Source organism: Pelobates fuscus, chromosome 4 (assembly GCF_036172605.1).
Source record: "Pelobates fuscus isolate aPelFus1 chromosome 4, aPelFus1.pri, whole genome shotgun sequence".
Lineage (NCBI taxonomy): Eukaryota > Metazoa > Chordata > Amphibia > Anura > Pelobatidae > Pelobates > Pelobates fuscus.
The window spans coordinates 356,083,736-356,107,773 of record NC_086320.1 but is presented as its reverse complement, the minus strand read 5'-3'; the positions used below and the strand labels follow the sequence as shown (position 1 = coordinate 356,107,773).

Sequence of the window (24,038 nt, the reverse complement as noted above, 5' to 3'; positions counted from 1 at the left end):
CACTTCCACTCCTGCCTTTCTTCCATTTTTGTTTTCTCCAGGCTTTTTCTTTGGAGTTGTGTAGCATCGCTTGATAGAAGTCCTTGATATATCTTTTTATATAAACAATGTATTTTTAATTTTGTTTATTTATTGTAAGGTGATGGCAGCCCCTGTAAAAATGGAGAACCCTGTGTTATCCTTTTTAAGTAATAAATTGCAGTCCGTGTTTTCTTATTTTTTTCTTTTGTTGTGTAATATGTTTTATATACATAATTTTTAAATACTGTCATTTCCGTTTTTCGATAATTAAACATTTTCTTAAAACTACCCAAGAGTTGTGATCATTGTCTTTCAAATTGTAGAAGTGTTCATTTGTTTAGGTTGCACGTTAGAGGGTCGATTAGATGTGCTATACTAGACTGAGTAATGGAAAAGAACGAAACTTCCAGTCCTGACTGTTCTTTAAAGTTGGCCTATATCTCCTAAATAAGAATTATTTTTATTTTTTTATTTTTTACATTTTAGTTCTTTTGCTGGGTAGTCTGACATTACTCCAACTACCATGCCATGACCACATCAATCCTTCCCCTCCCCCCTTTAATTTATTTTTTATTTATTTAGTTTTCATATTGGTAGCAGTTTGTATGTGAGTTTTCTGCTCATACAGAAATATTGTGGCTATATATTCATAAACAGAGCACACACGTGCTCTTAATTGGTGAGAATAGTCCAATCAAATGCTTCTTTATGGGAAGAATTTCCTTGGACCTTGAGAGGAAGACTGTGACATTAACTGGGGCATTGAAATCAGTGCGTGGAGCTGGTAAGTTTATAACTTATTTAATTATAAATAAAACTTTTAATATATATATATATATATATATATATATATATATATATATATATATATATATATATATATATATATATATAATGGGAGCTCCTGTTCATTTGACTGTTATCATTTAGCTCTTTGACTGCAGTAATTTGCACATTAACCCACTGCAACTAAAGTGCCAGAATACGGTTATAAAGAGCTTGCATGTTTGGTTTCGCCTTGGCAAAATTTCCTAGACTCTTTAACAGTCAATTTTTTTTCACATGCATGCACATAAACACTCGGACTGACTTGGCTATACTCCCACACACTGTTTATACCACTCTCCTAAATACCTAATGAACCACACTCACAATTATTCCTCGTCATTCACTCATGCATAAAACACAATTAGTAGCCAACCATGCCTACAGATGCACTCACATTTTTGTACGTAGACACACAGTCTCCTATATACATACAAGCATATACCAAATTCTCTGTCTGGGGAGTGGGCTTGCCGTGGCAGGTGCAGCTTCAGGGCTTCCCTTGTTTTGTGCTGTATACAGGTAGAGTAAAGGTGCTAGTAAGCAAAGTCCTATTCCTTTTTGGTCCTCCCTGTGAGTAAGAATGCAGCAAGTAGAAAGAGTCCATTTCCGAGCTGGTCAGATAAGATATTTTCACTGACCATGATTTAAAAACAAAAGTCTGGAAAAAAATCCAATTTCTATGGCACCATGACAACTTGAGCTCCAAGCTCAAGTAGATTTAAATCCATCTTTAGTTAGGGACTACAGTTATTTATTAATATGTGAAATTTGCATGAGGTTAAAAGCTGATAATTTTTATGTAAAATAATAGCAAGTGGACAAAACAAAATGCACACGTTTTGCCTGGCTCTGTGAATAGACTAAGAAGAACAAATAAAGTCCATAACAAATTTCCTGAAGTCAGGTTAGCCTGCTGTAGTTTTTTTTTTTTTTTTTTGGGTGCCATCATGGCCACGCTCTATACCCAAGTTTTTTGGATCAATCTTTATTTATTGGGCACAAACATAAGTTCTCTGGGTGCCCACGGCGTAGCACCATTTGTCATGCTGCTTTCACGCACATTAGATTTACTCCAAGCATAATAACAGTACACTGGCCTGGTTCCCTGATAATAGAGAGAACTGTTTATCAACAGCTTGCCCCCTTACCTGGATCCTATGCTTATTGGTGGTCCAGTAGTGCGCTTCTGCGTAAGCCACTGTAATCAACTGATCACTTAGCCAATGACTGACATTCTGTGCAATAAAAGTTGGACAAAATTGTCATTAGCCGGCCAGGAACTCTGATCCCTGTTGGCTGATGACACCCCTATGACAGAGGTCTGTCAGCTAAGCTGTTAATCTGTGTGCGCAGGTTTTTGCTTTGTAAATACAGTGACTCCAGGCGTTCTGACCACTTCAAATCATTGAAGTGTTCATACAGTTTGGAGTAACACTGAGCACAAACCTATATATAGAATACATATTGTTAATGCTGGAAATTTAATCTCTGCATTAAAGATTGACAAAATATTGGGGGAGGGAGATGTGTTGAACTGCAAAAACAGTTTTTGAACATAACCTGGTGCATGCTGGGCTACAGAGATTAGAATACCTCCTGAATAACTGACTCGATAAGCCTTAGTGTATACATTAAAGGGTTACTATGAGCACCATGACCACTCTTTTTTTTTTTAAAATCAGGTCTTGGAGTCCGTATGTACAGCATTTTAGTAAGAAACTTTGAACATGCAAAGGTATTTTATTTTACTAAGTTTAAAACAGTGGAGCGCTTATGTGATAACCCAGTGTTATATTGTGCACACAAAAAAGTAGTATTCTAGCACTTAACTGGGATTTTTTCTAGTTTTATATTGGTGTCTTCTGTGCCTTTAAAACATAAAATTGCATATAGTGTAATAGTGTTATTTTTATGAGCACAGGAAAAAGGAAAAAAAATGGAAAAACTCACATATTCCAGAGCTAATGTTACCTAGCTCTGGTGTGGATTGCTTTTAGGTCCGTTCCTGGGCGACCTCCCCCTCTTTTTATTTCAGTGCTGGCGTAGATCCAATGTTACCTCTCAATAGAAACAGTATATAGTGAAGGTCCACCAGACCTGGATTACAATTCTATTATAAGTGGAGATATACTCACAAATGTAGAGCCTGTATCCTGGCTCAGTAAATCAGCTTAGTGTAGTTTGGGACTACACACCCATCTGTATAGATGCCGGAGACTCAAATTCGGTAAAAAAGTTTTATTTTATTTTCCAAGATAAAGATAAAACTAAATATAAAAATATAGATACCAAATCTATTAAAAAGTCTATTCAAATAAAGAAACGCGTTTCACCGTTCAGTTCGGCTTCCTCAGTCTTCTAATTCTGACTTCCTGGGTCTCCGTTTTTAAATGCTTCCTCCTCTTGTTCTCCATCAGCTGTTTCTCGTTCAATCTTCTTTTCGCGCTGTATTTGCGGTCCACGGAACGAGAAACAGCTGATGGAGAACAAGAGGAGGAAGCATTTCAAAACGGAGACCCAGGAAGTCAGAATTAGAAGACTGAGGAAGCCGAACTGAACGGCGAAACGCGTTTCTTTATTTGAATAGACTTTTTAATAGATTTGGTATCTATATTTTTATATTTAGTTTTATCTTTATCTTGGAAAATAAAATAATACTTTTTTACCGAATTTTAGTCTCCGGCATCTATACAGATGGGTGTGTAGTCCCAAACTACACTAAGCTGATTTACTGAGCCAGGATACAGGCTCTACATTTGTGAGTATATCTCCACTTATAATAGAATTGTAATCCAGGTCTGGTGGACGTTCACTATATACTGTTTCTATTGAGAGGTAACATTGGATCTACGCCAGCACTGAAATAAAGAGGGGGAGGTCGCCCAGGAACGGACCTAAAAGCAATCCACACCAGAGCTAGGTTACATTAGCTCTGGAATATGTGAGTTTTTCCATTTTTTCCTTTTTCCTGTGCTCATAAAAATAACACTATTACACTATATGCAATTTTATGTTTTAAAGGCACAGAAGACACCAATATAAAACTAGAAAAAATCCCAGTTAAGTGCTAGAATACTACTTTTTTGTGTGCACAATATAACACTGGGTTATCACATAAGCGCTCCACTGTTTTAAACTTTGTATTTCACGGATTTGTGTGTTTGGGGAGAATTACACATTCAGTGTGATAGCAGCTCGATTTATAATAACGATTTGATACATTGTATCCACACAAAACGTTTTCACTGCACAGACTTGTGTTCACGCTATATTTTATTTTACTGCCTGAAATGTAAATCCACCTACAGCAGTGTCTTTAAAGCGGCACTGTCATGCCGAATTCCGTTTTTTTTTTAACCCCCCTCCCGCCTCCACTACATCCAATCGACCCCCTAGTCACCCCCAAATGCCCCTAAGCCCCCCACATTACCTCTTTTTTTAATTATTTATCTTCTGCCCCGATCTATATTCAGGGCGCCGCCATCTTTGTGTGGGTAGGTGAAGTCCCTGTGGGACACGTCATCTGCCCACACTACACAGACTGTGAGATTCCCGCACATGCCCAGTGAAACACCTGGACATGCGAACGGGAATTTCATCTATTCATTCATTCATCAGACAGACGAATGAATGAATAGAAACATCAGACAAACAAACTAACACTGAGTATCAGTGTTAGTTTGTTCGTTCAGTTTATTACAAGGAGGGAGCTACCGGCGTGCAGCTCCCTCCTTGTAATATGTAACTATAGAAGCGGCAGAGAGCAGAGCTCCCCACCACTTCATAAGCCCCCCCATGTCCCCCCCTCACTCTAATAGCACAAGGGAGATTAAAATCTCCCCAATACCCCTACTCGCTATACCGCGAGTAGGGGCATGTCCACTAAACAGTGAGCAGCCTGTGGCTGCTCACTGTAAAAAAAAAAAAAAAAATGGTAATAAGGGGGGGACCTACTGTCCCCCCCCCGGCCCCCACCCCTGCGCGGTGGGTGGGGGCCCTAATAAAACAATAAGGGGGGGGGGACCTTCTGTCCTCCCCCCCGGTCCCCACCCCTGAGCGGTGGGTGGGGGCCCTAATAAAACAATAAGGGGGGGGGACCTATTGTCCTCCCCCCTGGCCCCCACCCCTGCGCGGTGGGTGGGGGCCCTAATAAAACAATAAGGGGGGGACCTTCTTTCCTCCCCCCCCCCCGGCCCCCACCCCTGAGCGGTGGGTGGGGGCCCTAATAAAACAAAAAGGGGGGGGGGACCTATTGTCCTGGCCCCCACCCCTGCGCGGTGGGTGGGGGCCCTAATAAAACAATAAGGGGGGGGACCTATTGTCCTCCCCCCCCGGCCCCCACCCCTGCGCGGTGGGTGGGGGCCCTAATAAAACAATAAGGGGGGGGGGGACCTACTGTCCTCCCCCCCTGGCCCCCACCCCTGCGTGGTGGGTGGGGGCCCTAATAAAACAATAAGGGGGGGACCTACTGTCCTCCCCCCCTGGCCCCCACCCCTGCGCGGTGGGTGGGGGCCCTAATAAAACAATAAGGGGGGGGACCTACTGTCCTCCCCCCCTGGCCCCCACCCTTGCGCGGTGGGTGGGGGCCCTAAATGACCCCCCCCCATCAAGGTGACTAGGGGTCCCAAGCCCCTAGTCACCCCCCACCCAAAACATTCTATCCCCTACCTACCCCCCTCACCCTAAAAATAGTGAGGGGGGAATAAAATAACTAACCTGTAAAAAAAAAAAAAAAATAAACTTACCATTTGACGTCTTCTTTTTTCTAAATTCTTCTTACTTCAGCCCCCCAAAAGGCCAAATAAAAATCCATAAACCCGTCGCACTTTAAAAAAAAAAAAAAAAAAAACGAGCGCAAACAAAAATTAATCCATCTTCACCCATGGAGGGCACGCCGCGTACTGAGCTCCGCAGGGCGGGTCAAGGCTTATAAAGCCTTGCCCCGCCCTGCAATTAGGCTTAGAACACAATGATTGGTTGGTTTAAGCCAATCAGAGTGCTCTGTGTCATTTTACACAGCGTGGGAAAATTCAAAAGAACTTTCCCACGCTGTGTAAAATGACAGATCACTGTGATTGGATGGTTTTCAATCCATCCAATCACAGTGCTCTGTGTCATTTTACAAGCGTGGGAAAGTTCTTTGGAATTTTCCCACGCTGTGTAAAATGACACAGAGCACTCTGATTGGCTTAAACCAACCAATCATTGTGTTCTAAGCCTAATTGCAGGGCGGGGCAAGGCTTTATAAGCCTTGACCCGCCCTGCGGAGCTCAGTACGCGGCGTGCCCTCCATGGGTGAAGATGGATTAATTTTTGTTTGCGCTCGTTTTTTTTTTTTTTTTTTAAAGTGCGACGGGTTTATGGATTTTTATTTGGCCTTTTGGGGGGCTGAAGTAAGAAGAATTTAGAAAAAAGAAGACGTCAAATGGTAAGTTTATTTTTTTATTTTTTTTACAGGTTAGTTATTTTATTCCCCCCTCACTATTTTTAGGGTGAGGGGGGTAGGTAGGGGATAGAATGTTTTGGGTGGGGGGGTGACTAGGGGCTTGGGACCCCTAGTCACCTTGATGGGGGGGGGGGGGTTCATTTAGGGCCCCCACCCACCGCGCAGGGGTGGGGGCCGGGGGGGAGGACAGTAGGTCCCCCCCCTTATTGTTTTTATTAGGGCCCCCACCCACCGCGCAGGGGTGGGGGCCAGGGGGGGAGGACAATAGGTCCCCCCCCTTATTGTTTTATTAGGGCCCCCACCCACCGCTCAGGGGTGGGGGCCGGGGGGGAGAACAGTAGGTCCCCCCCCCCCTTATTGTTTTTATTAGGGCCCCCACCCACCGCGCAGGGGTGGGGGCCAGGGGGGGAAGGACAATAGGTCCCCCCCTTATTGTTTTATTAGGGCCCCCACCCACCGCTCAGGGGTGGGGGCCGGGGGGAGGACAGTAGGTCCCCCCCCCTTATTGTTTTATTAGGGCCCCCACCCACCGCGCATGGGTGGGGGCCAGGGGGAGGACAGTAGGTCCCCCCCCTTATTGTTTTATTAGGGCCCCCACCCACCGCTCAGGGGTGGGGGCCGGGGGGGAGGACAGTAGGTCCCCCCCTTATTGTTTTATTAGGGCCCCCACCCACCGCGCAGGGGTGGGGGCCAGGGGGGGAAGGACAATAGGTCCCCCCCTTATTGTTTTATTAGGGCCCCCACCCACCGCTCAGGGGTGGGGGCCGGGGGGGAGGACAGTAGGTCCCCCCCCCTTATTGTTTTATTAGGGCCCCCACCCACCGCGCATGGGTGGGGGCCAGGGGGGAGGACAGTAGGTCCCCCCCCTTATTGTTTTATTAGGGCCCCCACCCACCGCTCAGGGGTGGGGGCCGGGGGGGAGGACAGTAGGTCCCCCCCTTATTGTTTTATTAGGGCCCCCACCCACCGCGCAGGGGTGGGGGCCGGGGGGGAGGACAGTAGGTCCCCCCCCTTATTGTTTTATTAGGGCCCCCACCCACCGCGCAGGGGTGGGGGCCAGGAGGGAAGACAGTAGGTCCCCCCCCCCCAATCTTTAACCCCCGCGCAGGGGAGGGGGGGTGTTTATTAGTTTTTTTTTTGTTTTTTACAGTGAGCAGCCACAGGCTGCTCACTGCTTGCTAGACATGCCCCTACTCGCGGTATAGCGAGTAGGGGCATATAATTTACTAATACTAAGTAATCTTTACTTAGTATTAGTACATTTGGCTGAAAGACCAATTCAGGTCTTTCAGCCTTTTAGTAGATAGCTCCCTGATACCGTGGGAATTAGGGAGTTATCTACTAAGCGGCTGCAAGATGCAGCCACAGCAATGAATAGGATCGGAGTTTCATTCATTAGAATGAAATTCCGATACGAACAAAGTACCGAATTGCATCCTAACACCAATGGAGAAACTCTTCTCATTCTGTTAGGATGCAATTCGGCAGTTTTGCCGGCGTTCTGTCTAAGTGACAGGACGTTCGGCAATACTGACAGGAAGCATTGTGGGAACAGGGAGGAAAGCTAGGGATCATGGGAAAATTGCTCTGACCAGCGGAAATGAAGCACACTTTGCTCCTCCGCTGGTCAGAGCTGGTCAAGCGGAGGAATCCCATAAGACAAAGAGTCCCTACTTTGTCTTATGGTTTTAAAGAAAACTAAAGAAGACAGGAAGAAAAGAAGAACAGATCCTGAGAGAGGGGGAGAAGAGGAAGAGATTGAGGAAAGGTAAGTTCGGCATGACAGTGCCGCTTTAACTAGCCAAGAACCAGGCTGGCTTAGGTCAACAAGCACACAGGGTTATTCGTGGGCTGAGAGCAATCGGTGCAGACTAGATCTTTTGATAAGCAGTAGTTGACTTGTCAATACACTGAAACATACGACTATTATTCGGCATTGAAATTCATGGATTCAGACTGACCTAATATAGACCGACTTAAAAATAACAATAAACTATATACATACACATTCACAAACACTCAGTTGTAAGGAAATGTTTACTCTGTGCATGGTAGCTCAGTCAGACAAATGCTTGTGGGTGAATTATACTTTCAGTGCATGGCGATGGAGTGTGGATCACAGGTAGAGAAATGTTCTCTACTTGAAAAGGCCTGTGCTACAACATGATACACTGGAGCCTTTATATGTTTAATCCTTGTTAATTTAATAGAAGCCAAGGTAAAGAAAATGCTTATAGTACAAGGATAAAATGGCATTTACCGTACTTACATGTGCCATTATTTACGCCATTATTTACAGTAAGTGCGACATTGTCACTCGTAATATGAGTGGACCCTAAGAAGATTTCATATACCTTGAAGCTGTGTTAATCATGGGGCTCCACTGTGAAGTCTGAGAATATAGAAGTAAAAATTGTATTTTTATAATTCTTACTTTTTTCGTTACATCCCATTTGGAGTATACAAGGTGACTCAGGGTCTCTAATACGTACAGTATACATATCAAATCATGATAATCATACATACAGTTGATGTTACCAATACACTGAACTTGAGGACTCCTAAAACCGAACTGTGCCACACTTTTTTTTTATAACTTTTCAATAAAAAATTAGAAGACATTTAATGTCTCTTATCCGTTGGTCAGTGTCTTAAGATGCCACGTTATTTTAACTCTCCTCAAAGAAGCACCTTTTGTAAATAGGCTGCTCGGTGGTAACAAACTATCCAGCCATTTAATATTTACTTCATTGATGTTTATCCTATGAACTACTACCACTTTATTTTTATTTTAACCATACCTTTAACCTAGTACTGAAATTAAGGGCATTTAGGGCTGCTGCAATCTAAATAGACAACTTTTGGAAACATTTTAAATGTAAACAATTTTAAAGGGACACTACAGTCACCAAACTGCAGCTTAATGTAGTTTTGGTGAGTCCCTGCACCTCCAGATGGCTACTATAGGTGCTTCCTGTGGCAGTGCTACACAGTGTGATTGACATTCAGTGTCTCCACCCTCTGCATGCAGACACTGAACTTTCCTCATAGAGATGCACTGATCCAATGCACCTCTATGAGGAGATAATGATTGCCCAGGGCATTAGATTACTTGAGAACATCTAAGTATGGTAAAAAATGGGGTTGATTTGAGCAGGTTTTGCACATGCCTAGTGTCCTTTAAAGGGACACTATAGTCACCAGAACAACTACAGCTTATTGAATTTGTTCTGGTGAGTAGAATCATTACCATTCAGGCTTTTTGCTGTAAACTGTCTTTTCAGAGAAAATGCAGTGTTTACATTACATCCTAGGGATAACTTTACTGGCCACTCCTTAGATGGCTGTTAGAGATCCTTCCTGGGTCATGGTTGCCTTAAAATGCATCCAAACATTCAGTGTCTCCTCCCTCTGCGTGCAGACACTGAACTTTCCTCATAGAGCTTCATTGATGCAATCCATTTCTATGATGAGATGCTGATTCGCCAGAGCTGTGTTTGGCTTGTGCTGGCTTTGCCTCCTTGACAATCTCAGCCAGTCATTCAGTGGTGTTTTAATTACTTCCCCCTCATTAATTAGATATCTTTAGTTTTATTAAAAACACATTTTGAAGCTTTCTTGCAGCATAACTCTGCTCCTTAGACACATCATCTTATCACAAACTTTCTCAGTGATTGGCTGTGAGATTGAATCTTATGAGCAGCTCACGCAGAGTTGTCATTGACAAGTCTGTGTACGATCATAGGGCAATTCCATTCATAGAATGTGACGGCAGATAAGAACCATTCGGCCCATCTAGTCTGCCCAATTTTCTAAATACTTTCATTAGTCCCTGGCCTTATCTTATAGTTAGGATAGCCTTATGCCTATCCCACGCATGCTTAAACTCCTTTACTGTGTTAAGGAGTTATTGTGTCAGGAGCATGTTTTGGAACACCCAGCTAACGGACTGTTTTATATTGCAGAAACTTAAAGGACCACTCTAGTGCCAGGAAAACATACTCGTTTTCCTGGCACTAGAGTGCCCTGAGGGTGCCCCCACCCTCAGGGTCCCCCTCCCGTCCGGCTCTGGAAAGGGGAAAAGGGGTAAAACTTACCTTTTTCCAGCGCTGGGCGGGGAGCTCTCCTCCTCCTCTCCGCCCCGTCGGCTGAATGCGCACAATGCTTTCCTATGGACGCTTGCATGCTCTCACTGTGATTTTCACAGTGAGAATCACGCAAGCGCCTCTAGCGGCTGTCAATGAGACAGCCACTAGAGGATTTGGGGGGAGGCTTAACCAATTCATAAACATAGCAGTTTCTCTGAAACTGCTATGTTTATAAAAAAAAAAATGGGTTAACCCTAGCTGGACCTGGCACCCAGACCACTTCATTAAGCTGAAGTGGTCTGGGTGCCTAGAGTGGTCCTTTAAAAATGTATTTTTACAAAACCGTATACATTAAAAACTTGCTTTTCTCCTATTGTTTCAGCTTTCAGAATCTGTTCTTTTTAAAAAAAAAAAAAAAAAAAAATCTACTTCTCTTTGAAGCATAAGATAAAGTAGGGACTATTTTTCGCTCATGTAGATTTCCCACTATTGACAAAGGATGGAGCTTAAGGCTATCTTGACAAAGCTAATGTTTTTACATTATCACTACTACTCTTGACAGGATGGAGCTTAAGGCTTTTTTTTCTCTGATATTTAGGAGTTAAATAACTTTATTTGGCCCTAGCGCCACCGTCCCAGGTTGTGACTCACCGCCTCCTTATACACCTTTAGCCTGTAGTTTTAACACATCAATGCAAAATTATTACATTGCAAGGTTAAAGTGAACGTGAAATGAAAATTAAAGCAGCACTGTCAACATCCCTCCACCTTATAGAATCTTTATAAAATACTTATTTAGATTGTTTGAATTTCACTGAAATTCCAACCCAGTCAAGAGAGATACTGAGACAAAGACTACTTTGGCTCTGTATCCTTCTGCCTGACTTTCTTAGACTCTTAGTGGAGCTACAGTGTAAGTCCCGAGTGCTGCAGAGAATTGAAGAGGGCACGCTGGAGGACGATGGTTGGGCCCTCGAGGGACCGATTCGGGTAAGTAGAACTCTACCTGACTCTTATGTCTTCCAGACAGACGCTAGAGGCACTTTCACTCCGACAGTGAAACTCTGTCCTGTGATTAATTGACTCTCCTAGAGACCAACTGATTGGAGCAGCATTTTGCCGCCCATGCACACTAGCTTCCCAATGTTTTCCTATGGATTGGCTACAATCATACATTTTAAAGATCTCCACCAAGGTTGCTGTGCAGCAGGATGGAGACTGGCATGACAAGGGCTAAAATGTAAGTTAATAGCTTGTCTTTTAAACCCTCAAAGGCGTGTTCCTTTAAACTTCCCTAATTTCACAGTGTGTGTTTTTGTTTTTTAATTTAGAATCTTGTATCTCCTGCTCTAGTTAGTAGTCTGCATTAGCCTCATGTGTGTGATTAAACTTCAATTAACCGAGCAGGAGGTAAGAACTTCTGAAATAAACACACTATGCTTTGAAAATTAACCCCCACACCCTCCCTCCTTCATGAGAGCGGTGTGAGTCACAGCCACGGGTGGTATGCTAGGACTGTATAAACTGCTTTCTCCTAAATTGCAGAAAATTGAGTAGTGAGACTGCACGGGCATGATCTATACATCAAAACTGCTTCATTAACCTAAAGTTGTTATTGTTTGTTTGAAGTATCCCTGTCAGCAATCATACACTGTTTGGAGGGTGAATAATTAATTTTAACAGCATCGTAGTAGTAATCTATTTTCTATCCATTTACCGCGGCATTCAGTGGTGAAAAAAGTATTCTACTTGTATCCTGCAGATGATTCTCAGGTCAATGGTATCTGTAAAGCAATTGCAAGGGTAAATTCAAGATGTGATTAGTGTAACTTTTTAAATTGCCATATTGTTGGTGCCTTCTCAATGCCAGTAACATTATCACGAGGTTCCTACATGTTGTTTTTTTTTTTTGCAACCCTACGTTTTGAGGTCTTTTACAAAACATTTCAACCAGTATTTATTTATTTATTTTATTTTTTTTATTTCTAGGAACATCATCTGCAACGAGCAATTTCAGCACTGCAGGTCTATGGAGAGAAGCGGGATAATATGGTTATTCCAGTCCCAGAGGCAGAGAGTAACATTGCCTATTATGAATCTGTGTACCCAGGGGAATTTAAGATGCCAAAGCAGCTCATTCACATACAGCGTGAGTAGCATTAACTCCCTTTTTGTGGTGCTAGTGAGGGATCCTTTTTGAGATCTTGTGATACTATCGCCCATTGTGTGATAACCTGCTGGTAACACTAGTCTTAAACGTTGTCAATGATACATTATTAAAAAATATGCGGGAGAAAATGCAATTTGGCATTACACTTTGATACATGTGATACATTATTTTATATTATATTATAATTGATAGAAAAGCATGACCATATTGTTTACCTGGGGACCCATAGGTATACCTATCTTGACTATCCCTATGTGTATTTCGTATCATGTTTATTTCAAATTTTGTTTTATATCGTAACCTTATGTACCTGAAGATCGCTTGGCATCCACAAAAATGCGCTCACATAGGTGTTAATACCCTACCAGCAATGCACAAACAAGCGCAACACAACCACATTGCAACACGACATACCAAGTCAAATAAAACGCCTTCCCTCTCACAAATTGCAGGGCCACATACCTTAATAAGAATAGATAACGGTGTCATCCTGAGTACCTTGGGGGCATATACTGCTTCACTCTGCTGAGTGAAACTAGCCAACCACCCACACGCTCAAGCTTGCAGTTATTTAATTATTTTGTTGTGTTCTCTCTATGTAATACATCTAAGATATTCACGATATTAATCTACATATGTTTAAAAATGTGCAGTTCTTTAGTGCCAACTTGTAAAACTTGATGGATACAATATGCGTGCTGTTGTGGCACATTACAAATGCTTGTTAATTTCATGCACAGAAAAAATAAAGAATTTATAAAAAAAAAAAAGATTATTAGTACACTAAAGCTAGCATAATCTTTAATTTTACCACATTACAGGAGGCTTCGTATTTTGCATTTTTAACGCTGAGAAAAAAGGTATAGAATTAAATAAGAGTCCTACGGTGTGCCGAGAGACCCAGTATTCGGCGTTGTGGGGAGGTCTTTCCCGTTGAGCGCCCAAGTATACACCATCTAACGGGAAATTATATAAGACCAAGTCTGACTGTTTAGTCCCATAGAGTGAAAGGAGAACGACCTCAACAACTCATAAGCTGGAGATGTATGATATTGGGTAGTTGGTATCCTAGAGGATCCTAGTCCCTTGGGCATCCTCAGGTAGTGATACGGGCTGCAGTTCCGTCTCCATCCTCACATAAGGGATCAAGGTGCAGGACCGAACCAGACAGGCTGGGAATGTCCAGATGTAGGGGTAGGGTCTTCGCATCCCTGGGTTCCCAGATTCCCAAGAGGTCCCCGGCAGCCTGCGATCGTCCGCTGACCTGCCAAGAAACCCCCAAAGCGGGTCCAGGTCCCCAGGTAGCCGACCCTCCTGGGATAGAAGATGTGAGTACCCTACGGCTCCGTGAGGAATTGTTTGCCATGAATGTAGCAGGAGAACCGCACGCCTCTGTTCGGCATTTTAGTGCAGCGCACGCATAGCCGGGCCCGTGGGCCTTTAACTGCAGGCCGCAGAATAGGTACAGGGCATAACGTACCGTATCATGATTCATTATCAATGGAGGTATTCCTTCAGCTGTAGGTAGAGGCTGTTGCCGTAAGACTTCCTTCGGTTGAGTAGTGTGACTCTCCTATCGTAGGGGTCTCATCCCAAGGGCACCGGGTTTGAACCTGTAAGTGCTGGTCCCAGATCCGAAGTTCGGATATTCAATCCTCGAGCTCGCTCTTGAGAGGGGTAGGAGTAGAAGCAGCAGTGCTGTAGGGGGCTCACCCTGGTTGCACAGGGTATGAACCCATCAGTGCTGGCCATCAGCCTGATAGTGTCCTACGGCTCTATCAATAATGAATGCACCGCCATGGGGGATATTCTGCGCTGAAGCTTGCGACTCTGTCCCCTTTTTTTGCAGAATAGATTGGCTTATACCTAGTCAGAGATCACCTCAGGTGCGCGGGGTATGTACCCGTCCAGCGTGGGTCGCGGCCACATAAAACAGACTGGATGAGAGCACAATCCGTTTCATTATGTGCAATGCACCATGCAGACCCCAGCAGGGTGTAGTAGTGTGCAATTTATTGTGTGCAATTTATTGTCTCAAAGTATCAAAACAACCCCAGCAGGGTGTGTGATATGGGCTACCCCAGCAGGGTATCTGTTGTAGTGTAAATAATGCCAGGGTCTGTATAAATGACAGTAAGGTGTAATAACCCCGGCAGGGTATTCTGTATCTGTCACTTAGAGTTGTCAAATTGTCCCAGCAGAGCAAACTACAATATTGGGATTTGTATAACTGGGCCTTACCCAGGATCACAGAGGGCGACCTCCAAATAGCAGCACGGTAATAGGGGCAGCACCCCAGGCAGGCACAGGGTAAATAAGCCCTCTAGTGCCTAATATGGCAGTAATGAGACAAAAGTGACTGACCTCTGAGGGATAATAGGATATAGCACTAGCTCTAAGTTCCGTCGTGTTCTGACAGGTAGTCTTAAGTGATAGGGGTCATCCCTTTGAGCATCCATTACCAGACAGTCTTGCTGTAGATTCCTGAACCCTGATCCAGGTGATATCCCTTCAAATCTCCCATCACTGATCTGTATTTATACAGTACCATCTTGATACTCCGTGTCCAAGGGTGCTATCCCTTTTAAGGTATTCAAGGGTGATATCCCTTTAAGGATTTCCAGAGTGGTATCCTTTTAAGGAGTTCCCTCTAAGGGTCCAAGAATGGTATCTTTAAGGAATTTGAGGGTGCTATCCCTTTAACCCCTTAAGGACACATGACATGTCTGACACGTCACAATTCCCTTTTATTCCAGAAGTTTGGTCCTTAAGGGGTTAAGGTATTTTTTGGGGGGTGATATCCCTTAAAGGTTCCAGTACCTCGAACCACTATACATGAGTACGACTCAAATCTGTAAATAATAGTCCAGTTAGAATACTTACCTTTGCCTGGATTCGAACTTGGGACCCTGGGGTCCAACGTCTGTGTTAGAGAATCGTGAGCCACGAGAGCAGCAAGGCCAACTCACAGCCCAGGTATATGTTACTTTAGAGCGCCAAAATCGTGGTGGGTGAGAGTAGCAAAACGGCCGCCCATAATCTCGCGAGACGCAAGATTAAAGATGGCCGCCAAGGGTAAAGGAGGGGGAACATGGTCCCTGGAGTCTCGGTAGACGCGGGATCAAAGATGGCCGCCGCGTCATGCTCTGTCGCCCCACAGACTGCCCTGCACCAAGGTAGTGGATGTTGGAAAGTATCCAGCACATTACCGGGTGCACTGTATGGGGCAGCCTGAGAGAGCGAGGGCAGTGAGTCCGGCCGTCCCCCTGTGGGTTGTAGGAGGAAGGGGTTGAACGGATATGCCGGAAGAAGGGGTTAATGCCTGGGAGCCGACGGGAACCGCGGGAGGGAAGGGGGTTAAGCCCCAGCCAGACCCAGAATCCCCATGAGACCCTGAGGGGAAGGAGGAAAGTGGGAAAAGAGGGTCCCCAGATGCTCCAGGTATAGAAGGCCAGGAAAATCGCCAGAAAAGTCATGATACATATGGTATAAAGTACATCTACCATAACTACACATAAAACCTATCAAGTCAATAATAAAATTTACAACTAACACCTGTTAATTCCATGTTATAAAATACATATGACATCTATTAAATACATATAAAGTACATATAATACTTATCAAAACAAAGGATGAAATGCCTATAAAACTGATCAATTACAAGTGATATTAATCACAACTAAAGGTTATGAAATAAGGATAACGTTAAATCTACTTAATATCTATGAAATAACATAGAAAAAACACAGCTGCACATAGTACAGAAGCACAGCAAGAACATACAGAAAAGTATATAAAAATATATAATACAGAAACAACCTCAAAGAGGCACTGTAAACACAAAGTAATGTAATACTCTGACCTGTCTGCTTGATGGAGCAGTAAAGAAAGAGGAAATGATAAGGTCACATTGCCTTGTGTACATCCTGCTCTCCTGTGATTGGTTATTTTTTCTATGTGTTTCTTTACTGCTGTATGGAGTTAGTAAAGAGAGATGCAAAATACAAAGCCTCCTGTCATGTGGTAAAATTTAAACTGTATTTCAAATTTAGGTCAGAGTTGCTGACCTGAAAGCATAGCTGACTTAGAGATCTTTTCCAGGTCCGATATTTTATCCATAAATTAGAATTTCACTGTGTATTTTAATGTTGGTGAAAAATCCTGCAAAGTATATAAAAAAAAGTTTTTCTTTCAATGCAACGTGTTAATATGTGGTTATAGAATTTGTATTTTCCTTTCTTTAGATTTGTATTCTTTTAATGTAAACTGCTGCAAACCCTGTTAGAGCACTTTGTCAGGATCCCTTTGCTCTGTTTTTTGAGACACAGAAGTTGTAACTAATCTTTTTTTACTTAGTAACCCCCTTTAAATATGTGTATTTTTCTGTCATATGGTGGCAGTACCTGTGGGTTTTGCTCCTTCCTGTGGACAAGCATCTAACAAGCTTAATTAAATCAACAAAACCCCTCCCCCTTGCCTTATAAAAAGGGCTATCCGGCAAAACCAACCTCAGTTTCCTTTCTTGTCCCGAGAGGGAAGGACACAGCATCTGGAGGGTGAGACACACAGGCTGCTGGTCTGGGGGATTCCGGTCCGAGAGCTGCCCGGGCGGTTAGCTGAGAGACCATGCTACTTCCGTTATGGTTACGGAGCAAATGGATACATTGCCTTTTATGCCGAGAAGGTTCCGGCGAATACTTTCTGGAGGCGGTCTTGATGACCTGCGCACAGCGGTGGAACGCACGCCCGGGAGGTGATGCGTTCCACCAAAAGTTTCCGGTGGTGCGCATGCCGAAACTTTATTTAAAAAATAAATAAATAAATAAATAAAAGCCAAGTTTGATGCTCGGCTTAGACGAAGCTGTGCAGTACCCACTGACAGCATGGATGCTTGCCAGAAGTGGTACGCCGTGTCACCAACTCCCCCACACGGTTCAGAGGCATTTTGAGGTAAGGTAAATTAATCTTTCCTTCAAAATGATCTCTGTAAAAGTTTAGACACTTCATTTGCAAAGTGTGAAGCCACGAGGTAAGAAGAGGACGAAGATGACGATTTGCTGTGAACAGTATATGTTCCCACGATATGCTCTAGGAGGAGTTACTGTGAGCAGTATATGTACCCACTTTATGCACCCACTTTATGCACTATGACGAATTGCTGTGAGCAGTATAGGTACTCTCTATATGCTCTATGACGAATTGCTGTGAGCAGTATATGTACTCACCATATGCACTATGACGAATTGCTGTGTGCAGAAGATGTATGCAGTATATGCACTATGACGAGTTGCTGTGAACAGTATTTGTAACCACTATCTGTTCTAGGATGAGTTACTATGAGCAGTATATGTACTCGCTATATGCACTATGACGAATTGCTGTGAGCAGTATATGTACTCACTATATGCACTATGACGAATTGCTGTGTGCAGAAGATGTATGCAATATATGCACTACGACGTGTTGCTGTGAACAGTATATGTAATCACTATATGTTCAAGACGAGTTACTATGAGCAGTATATATACTCACTATATGCACTGACGAGTTGCTGTGAACAGTATATGTAACCACTATATGTTCTATGACAAGTTACTATGAGCAATTTATGTACTCACTATATGCTATGTGACGTGTTGCTGTGAGAGTAATTGTACTCACGATATGCTCGGACGAGTTCTGTGAGCAGTGTATGCACTCACTATAGGCACTATGACGAGTTGCTGTGCACAGTATATGTACCACTATATGCTCTGTGTGTGAGTGTCTAAGATGACTCAGCCTCAGTAGGGGTACACACTATAAAGTCCTTGTATAGGGACAAGAACCTCTTTAGATGTATCCACTAGATGCTCTATGTCGCATTGTTTTGTTATCCACTCGACCTTAGTAGATGCACCCACTATATGCTCTATGCCGAGTTTGAAGTGTGGACTCCGCTTCATTAGTTGTATGCACTGTATTCGTTAGGAATGAGAACTCAACCTCCGTGCATGCTCTGTTTAGGAGTTACTTGAGGATTCAGCCTTAGTATATGCATCTACTATATACTCTGTCGAGTTGATGTGAGGTCTCAACTTCAGTAACCACTATAGGCGATTTTAGGAGGGTTCATTTCCTTTTTTATACTCTAAAAAAAAAAACAAAAAAAAAAAAAACAGCCTCTATATGCCTTATGTATGAGGTACTGGGAAGACAGGGCCTCAGTATATGTCTTCACTAGTTTCTCTATGGATGAGTTACCAGGAGATGTATGCTCATTAGACAGTATAGAGATGGCATCTTCACAGAAGCTCATAAATCTATATCTATATCATCTCCACAGGAGTTGCGTAACCCTGGTATAGGGCATAGGTTGTGTAGGTATGCCTTCTGTTCATACAAGATTCAGTATAGGTTACTGATATCTCTGGCAATTTGGACGGTTGACGAACACACACAATGTAGGTGTTTTCAAGGTGCTGCCTGATCCAGAGATGTTTTTGTTATTAGTTTTTTATTTTCTTTTTTTTGCTCAACACACTGCAGAACGGGATTAACCTCTGCCCCAATCGTTTCAGAAATTGCAGTTGTCTATTAAAATTCCGTTACTTGTATCAGGTGATTAGCGTGTAACCTCGGTACTGTCTAAAGAAGTACAGTTGTGTATATTAAGGCAATTATTTTAATTTTTTGGAGATCAGACGGAGCGTACAGAGGGAAAAATTTCGGAGACCGACGTTTCCCCAGCAATCCATATATTATATTGCCTATTCATATGAGTCCCTAGATCTCGTAACATGTAAAAAAAAAAATAAAAAAATCCCACTGTTTTCTCTCCCCGATCATAGAAGAAGTTGGTAGTAGCGGATCCAATTTTCAAATTAGATAGAGTTCATTTCAGGAAGTCTGTCTTCCGTCTAATGTTTTCTGGTTGGGGATCGCTACAGATGCTCTTATTTAATCCCCTTCATGTTTCGTGGTAATGATTATGGGAAAATCCGCAGATTCCAGGGGTTTTAAGGTGTATTGCCGCCCTTCATCTCTTCAGTCCGTAGATACGGCAGAAGGCTGTAAATATTCATGCGCACACTTGTACAGGGTTGGTACATCAACCGGCAGGGAGGAACCGGTGTAGGCGCTCTCTCTCTCTCCTTCATGCGGTTATCTTGCTGAGGTGCAAATTCATCTAGTAGATATTTCGGTAGTTCCTTTCAGAGGGATTGTCATAGCCGTCGAGCTCAGAGAGGGTATTTGGAATTAGGAAGTTTGGTCCTTATGTCCGTGTAATTTGACTCTCTGGAGAGGAAAATTGTTGTTCCAGCCAGGGCTCTGTTGACAAACTTTTCAACGACCAAGTCACTTCCTGTTTCAGTACAGGTCCCTCGGTGATGGATAACTCTCTTTGTAATGTGACTTACTTCCGCTTACGTTTTTTTCTAGTTGTCTTAGAAAATTAGGTCTATCGGAGCCTTATCCTGGTTCTTATTCCATGCTGTGCATAAAAGATTCTGATTCCCAAACGTTCAAAGCTCTATCGGTCTCATGATATATAGGGATCTACCCTAGTGGTTCTGTAGAGTTTCAGGTTGATAGCCTGACTACGGCTAGGGTGCTTCTTCATCATCTAGGTCTGCGAGAAGATTTGTTTGGCTATGTTGCTTGGCAACTATTTATCCTGTTTAAAGGTCTACTTTCTGATAAGGGTTAGAAATTTTTGGGGGGGGGGGATTTTGGGAACACCCCTGCTGGTGTGTTTCATTCGTCTAAAAACCCTTGCTTTAATGTCTCCTGGTTTTTTGTTCGGCAGGCTTCGGCGCTTTCTGCTTTGAGGTCCAGGCCTTAAAGCCTGAGAATCCTGCTGTTCTTAGAGTTTACATCCAGATGTTAAGCTTGAGGTTTTTTGTAATCTGCCAGGTCCAGACATCCTCCTAGAGTTCTGTTTTCCCTTCCTGGTATTTTGGTCCTTGAATTTTAATTTTTTTTTGGTAACACCCGTTCGATCCTGTTAAAGGGTTTCCCTTACAAGTTTTGTTTCTCCAGGACACCTTCTTGGGGGCCATCTTATCGGCTAAAAGGTTCAGAGAGCTTCAGTCGTTTTCATCCCCAGATGATTTTTTCAGTATTGCTCGTGGACACGGTGGTTCTTCACGCTAAACTTTTTTTTTTTTCCTTACGGGTTGGTACTAAGTGTCAGTGTTTTCTGTTTTCCTTTTGGTAGTTTTGCCACCTCTGCTCGGGGGCTTGAATAGTTTTTTTTTTTTTTTTGTAGCTTGAAGGAGCTTTGTAATATCTCTCTTCCTAGGACTGAAGAGTTCAGTTATTCTGATCCTCTGTTTGTTATCCTCCCATAAAAGGTGTAAGGATACAGTGATTCCTGCAACTCTTTTGTTTCATTTGACTCAGGCGAGTATGTTGGTTGGCCATTTTCTCCCGGTGGTCTTCAAGTTCCGGCTTCTCTCAGGACGCTTGGAGTATTGGATGCCTCTGGGTCAGTAAGAACACTTGTGTTTTTTTTTTGTTTTTTTTTCTAGTGGCCATCTGTTAGGCACCATCTTGGGCTTCCATTCCACATTTTCATAAAGCTCTACAGGTTAGAGATTGCTTTTTAGGCGTATAAGTTGCGACCTACGGTGACATTGGACCCGCCCGAGTTAAGGATCTTGCTATATCCCACAGGTACTGCCACCATATGACAGAAAAAACAGAAATTTTTACTTACCGTAAATTCTTTTTTTCTTAATATGGTGGCAGTACAGCTTCCCTCCCTCTATATTACATTTTCTTGATTACAGTATGAGTTCTATTTGGGATTTTTCTTGCTACTTACTAAGGTTGGTTTTGCCGGATAGCCCTTTTTATAGGGCAAGGGGGAGGGGTTTTGTTGATTTAATTAAGCTTGTTAGATGCTTGTCCACAGGAAGGAGCAAAACCCACAGGTAGTGCCACCATATTAAGAAAAAAAGAATTTACGGTAAGTTAAAATTTCTGTTTTTCATTGTAGCCATGCTCTAGGTGCATGCTAATTTGTTGTTTTTTATTATTTAGCTTTTAGTTTGGATGCTGAGCAGCCAGATTATGACTTGGACTCGGAAGATGATGTCTTTGTGAATAAGCTGAAAAAGAAAATGGATATCTCTCCTCTCCAGTTTGAAGAGATGATCGACAGATTAGAAAAGGGCAGTGGACAGCAGGTAAACCCCTTCTCCCCCTCCCTCTGGCATTTAAGATTTGTAAATAACTGTTGGCGCTAAAAATCAATGCTTCAATGTACTAATGGCCCTCAATCTCTTCCCAGCCAGTTAATCTCCAGGAGGCCAAACTGTTGTTGAAGGAGGATGATGAATTGATAACAGAAGTGTATGACTATTGGATTAAAAAGAGAAAAAACTGTCGTGGTCCCTCTCTCATACCAACAGTGAAGCAAGAGAAGCGAGATGGCTCCAGCACGAGTGACCCATATGTAGCTTTCAGGAGGCGCACTGAAAAAATGCAGACCAGAAAGGTGAGTGAGGCTCTGCATGTTTTACAGTGCAAGGCAATCTCTTGTTTAGGCATAGTCTGTGGAGGCTCCTACAGGATCTTCCATAGACATCAGTGTTGTACTCTCGCGCATGCGCAAGATTACAGCACTGACGTGGGCTGTGGGCATATCAAACCCTAGCAGCTGAAGACCATTTCCCAGAAAGAGATGGCAAAGGCCACGAGGCACAGCATCAGGAATATAAAAGCTACCTTCCCTTGCACCAACGGACCATCGCACACCGATTGGGAGCCACTTTGGACAAGGGATTCACACTTCTTTGGAAGTGACCGTTCTGCTTTATTTACCCCAGTGAACAATATTACCGTGTTTAATGGGAGACTTCAATGGCCCATGATGTCTTATGAACATATTTGCCCATTCTGCATTTTCTCCAGCAGTGCCATAAACATGCATACACTACTAACAGCACTACAAGAGAGATCCCACTTACATACTTTTCCCGGCACCGCATATAAAGAAAAATAAAATATATACTTAAAAAAAAAAAGTGAATCTATAGCTAACTTTTACTGCACTACTAGATTGTGCTAAATTGAAGGAAGAGACAATGCGTCTTTAAACTTCTTTCACAGTACTGTAGTAAATACATTATCTGGATTATATAGATTTCACATTTTAATTCCTAGTTTATTTTTTTTCATCTTTTGCAGAATCGAAAGAATGATGAAGCTTCATATGAAAAAATGCTAAAGTTACGTCGGGATCTAAGTCGAGCAGTCACCATTCTGGAAATGATTAAGAGGAGAGAAAAAAGCAAGAGGGAATTGCTGCACTTAACACTGGAAATAATGGAGAAGAGGTCAATTATTATTTTTATATATATATATATATATATATATATATATATATATATTTTTTTTTTTTTTTTTATTATAATTTTTTTTAAATAGCTACAATATTTTTCCTTCTGGTTTTGCTATAGTTGATATATAGGGAATCCACGGCCATGATGATACCTTTCCTATGTTGTACACAGGAAAGGATACAAATGAATTCTGTCTGGTGTATTCAGTCTTCTAATGTTTTAGATTGTTAAGCAAAGTAGATTTATTTTTAATTAATCACCATAATAATGAACTGTATATTTTTAATGTTTTAAATCTGTTTTTGGGTCTGTGTGGCTATGTTCTGGAGTAAAGGATTTAATTCTTCATTTGCAGGTATCACCTAGATGACTATAATGGAGAAATCATGTCAGAGGTTATGGCACAACGTCAGCCATTAAAGCCTACCTATGCCATCCCTATAATCCCCATTTCTAGTAGTCCATTTAAACATCAGGATACAATGGAGATTAAGACCATTAAGGTAAGGTGTTTAATGGTACGCAATGTGTCTAAAACATTGTTGTAGTGTATTATTGCACTATTTTTTATGTTTTATCACCTTTATGACAAATTTAAAGACAAAAAGCTCAGCATGTGGGAATGGTCTTGCAGGAGTAAGCTTGTGCATCAGTCCTTGCCCACAGGGGATTTGTTAACCTACTCTGGCCATAGCACCAACTCCAAGTGCTGGGTATGGCATGGTGGTTGTCCAGAGGTGTATATTATATAATCTCTTAACTAGACCATCCTACTATGATAAGACATCACAAAAGCTTGAATAGTCCATATCTTGAGGCTGAAACTGTGAACCTAATGGCCTGAATACCATATAGATTCAGGTAGAAAGACAATTGGACCTGGGCCCGGGATATAGGTACACATAGTAGATATCCAGATGCACACCCAAAGTTTACCTTGTAGGTTATAGAATACATGAAATTTTGAGGATTGATGACGTTAGTCTGAATTTTATGGTTTCTAGGACTAACGTAATCATTGGAGGTAATAACTAGATCTTTTAATTTAAATCGGTCTTCTTTAAAGAAAAGAATGGACAAAGAGACCGTCCTAAGCATTAGCATGTAGCAACCACACTCCTACAGATAGACTCTCGCAGGCCCTCGCAGCC

At 42.5% G+C, this 24,038-nt stretch overlaps 1 protein-coding gene across 3 annotated transcripts in view; it reads left to right on the top strand.

The window, feature by feature from the left end:
• EPC1 (enhancer of polycomb homolog 1) overlaps nt 1-24,038 on the top strand; it is a 72,367-nt gene that overhangs the window by 20,325 nt on the left and 28,004 nt on the right. For all 3 annotated transcript variants that reach the window (XM_063452623.1, XM_063452622.1, XM_063452621.1), the window contains 5 exons: nt 12,373-12,532; nt 21,584-21,729; nt 21,834-22,040; nt 22,733-22,881; nt 23,243-23,390. In XM_063452623.1, coding sequence (XP_063308693.1) covers nt 12,433-12,532; nt 21,584-21,729; nt 21,834-22,040; nt 22,733-22,881; nt 23,243-23,390 — 750 coding nt within the window. In that variant the 5' untranslated portion in view covers nt 12,373-12,432. The remainder of the gene's footprint in view (nt 1-12,372; nt 12,533-21,583; nt 21,730-21,833; nt 22,041-22,732; nt 22,882-23,242; nt 23,391-24,038) is intronic.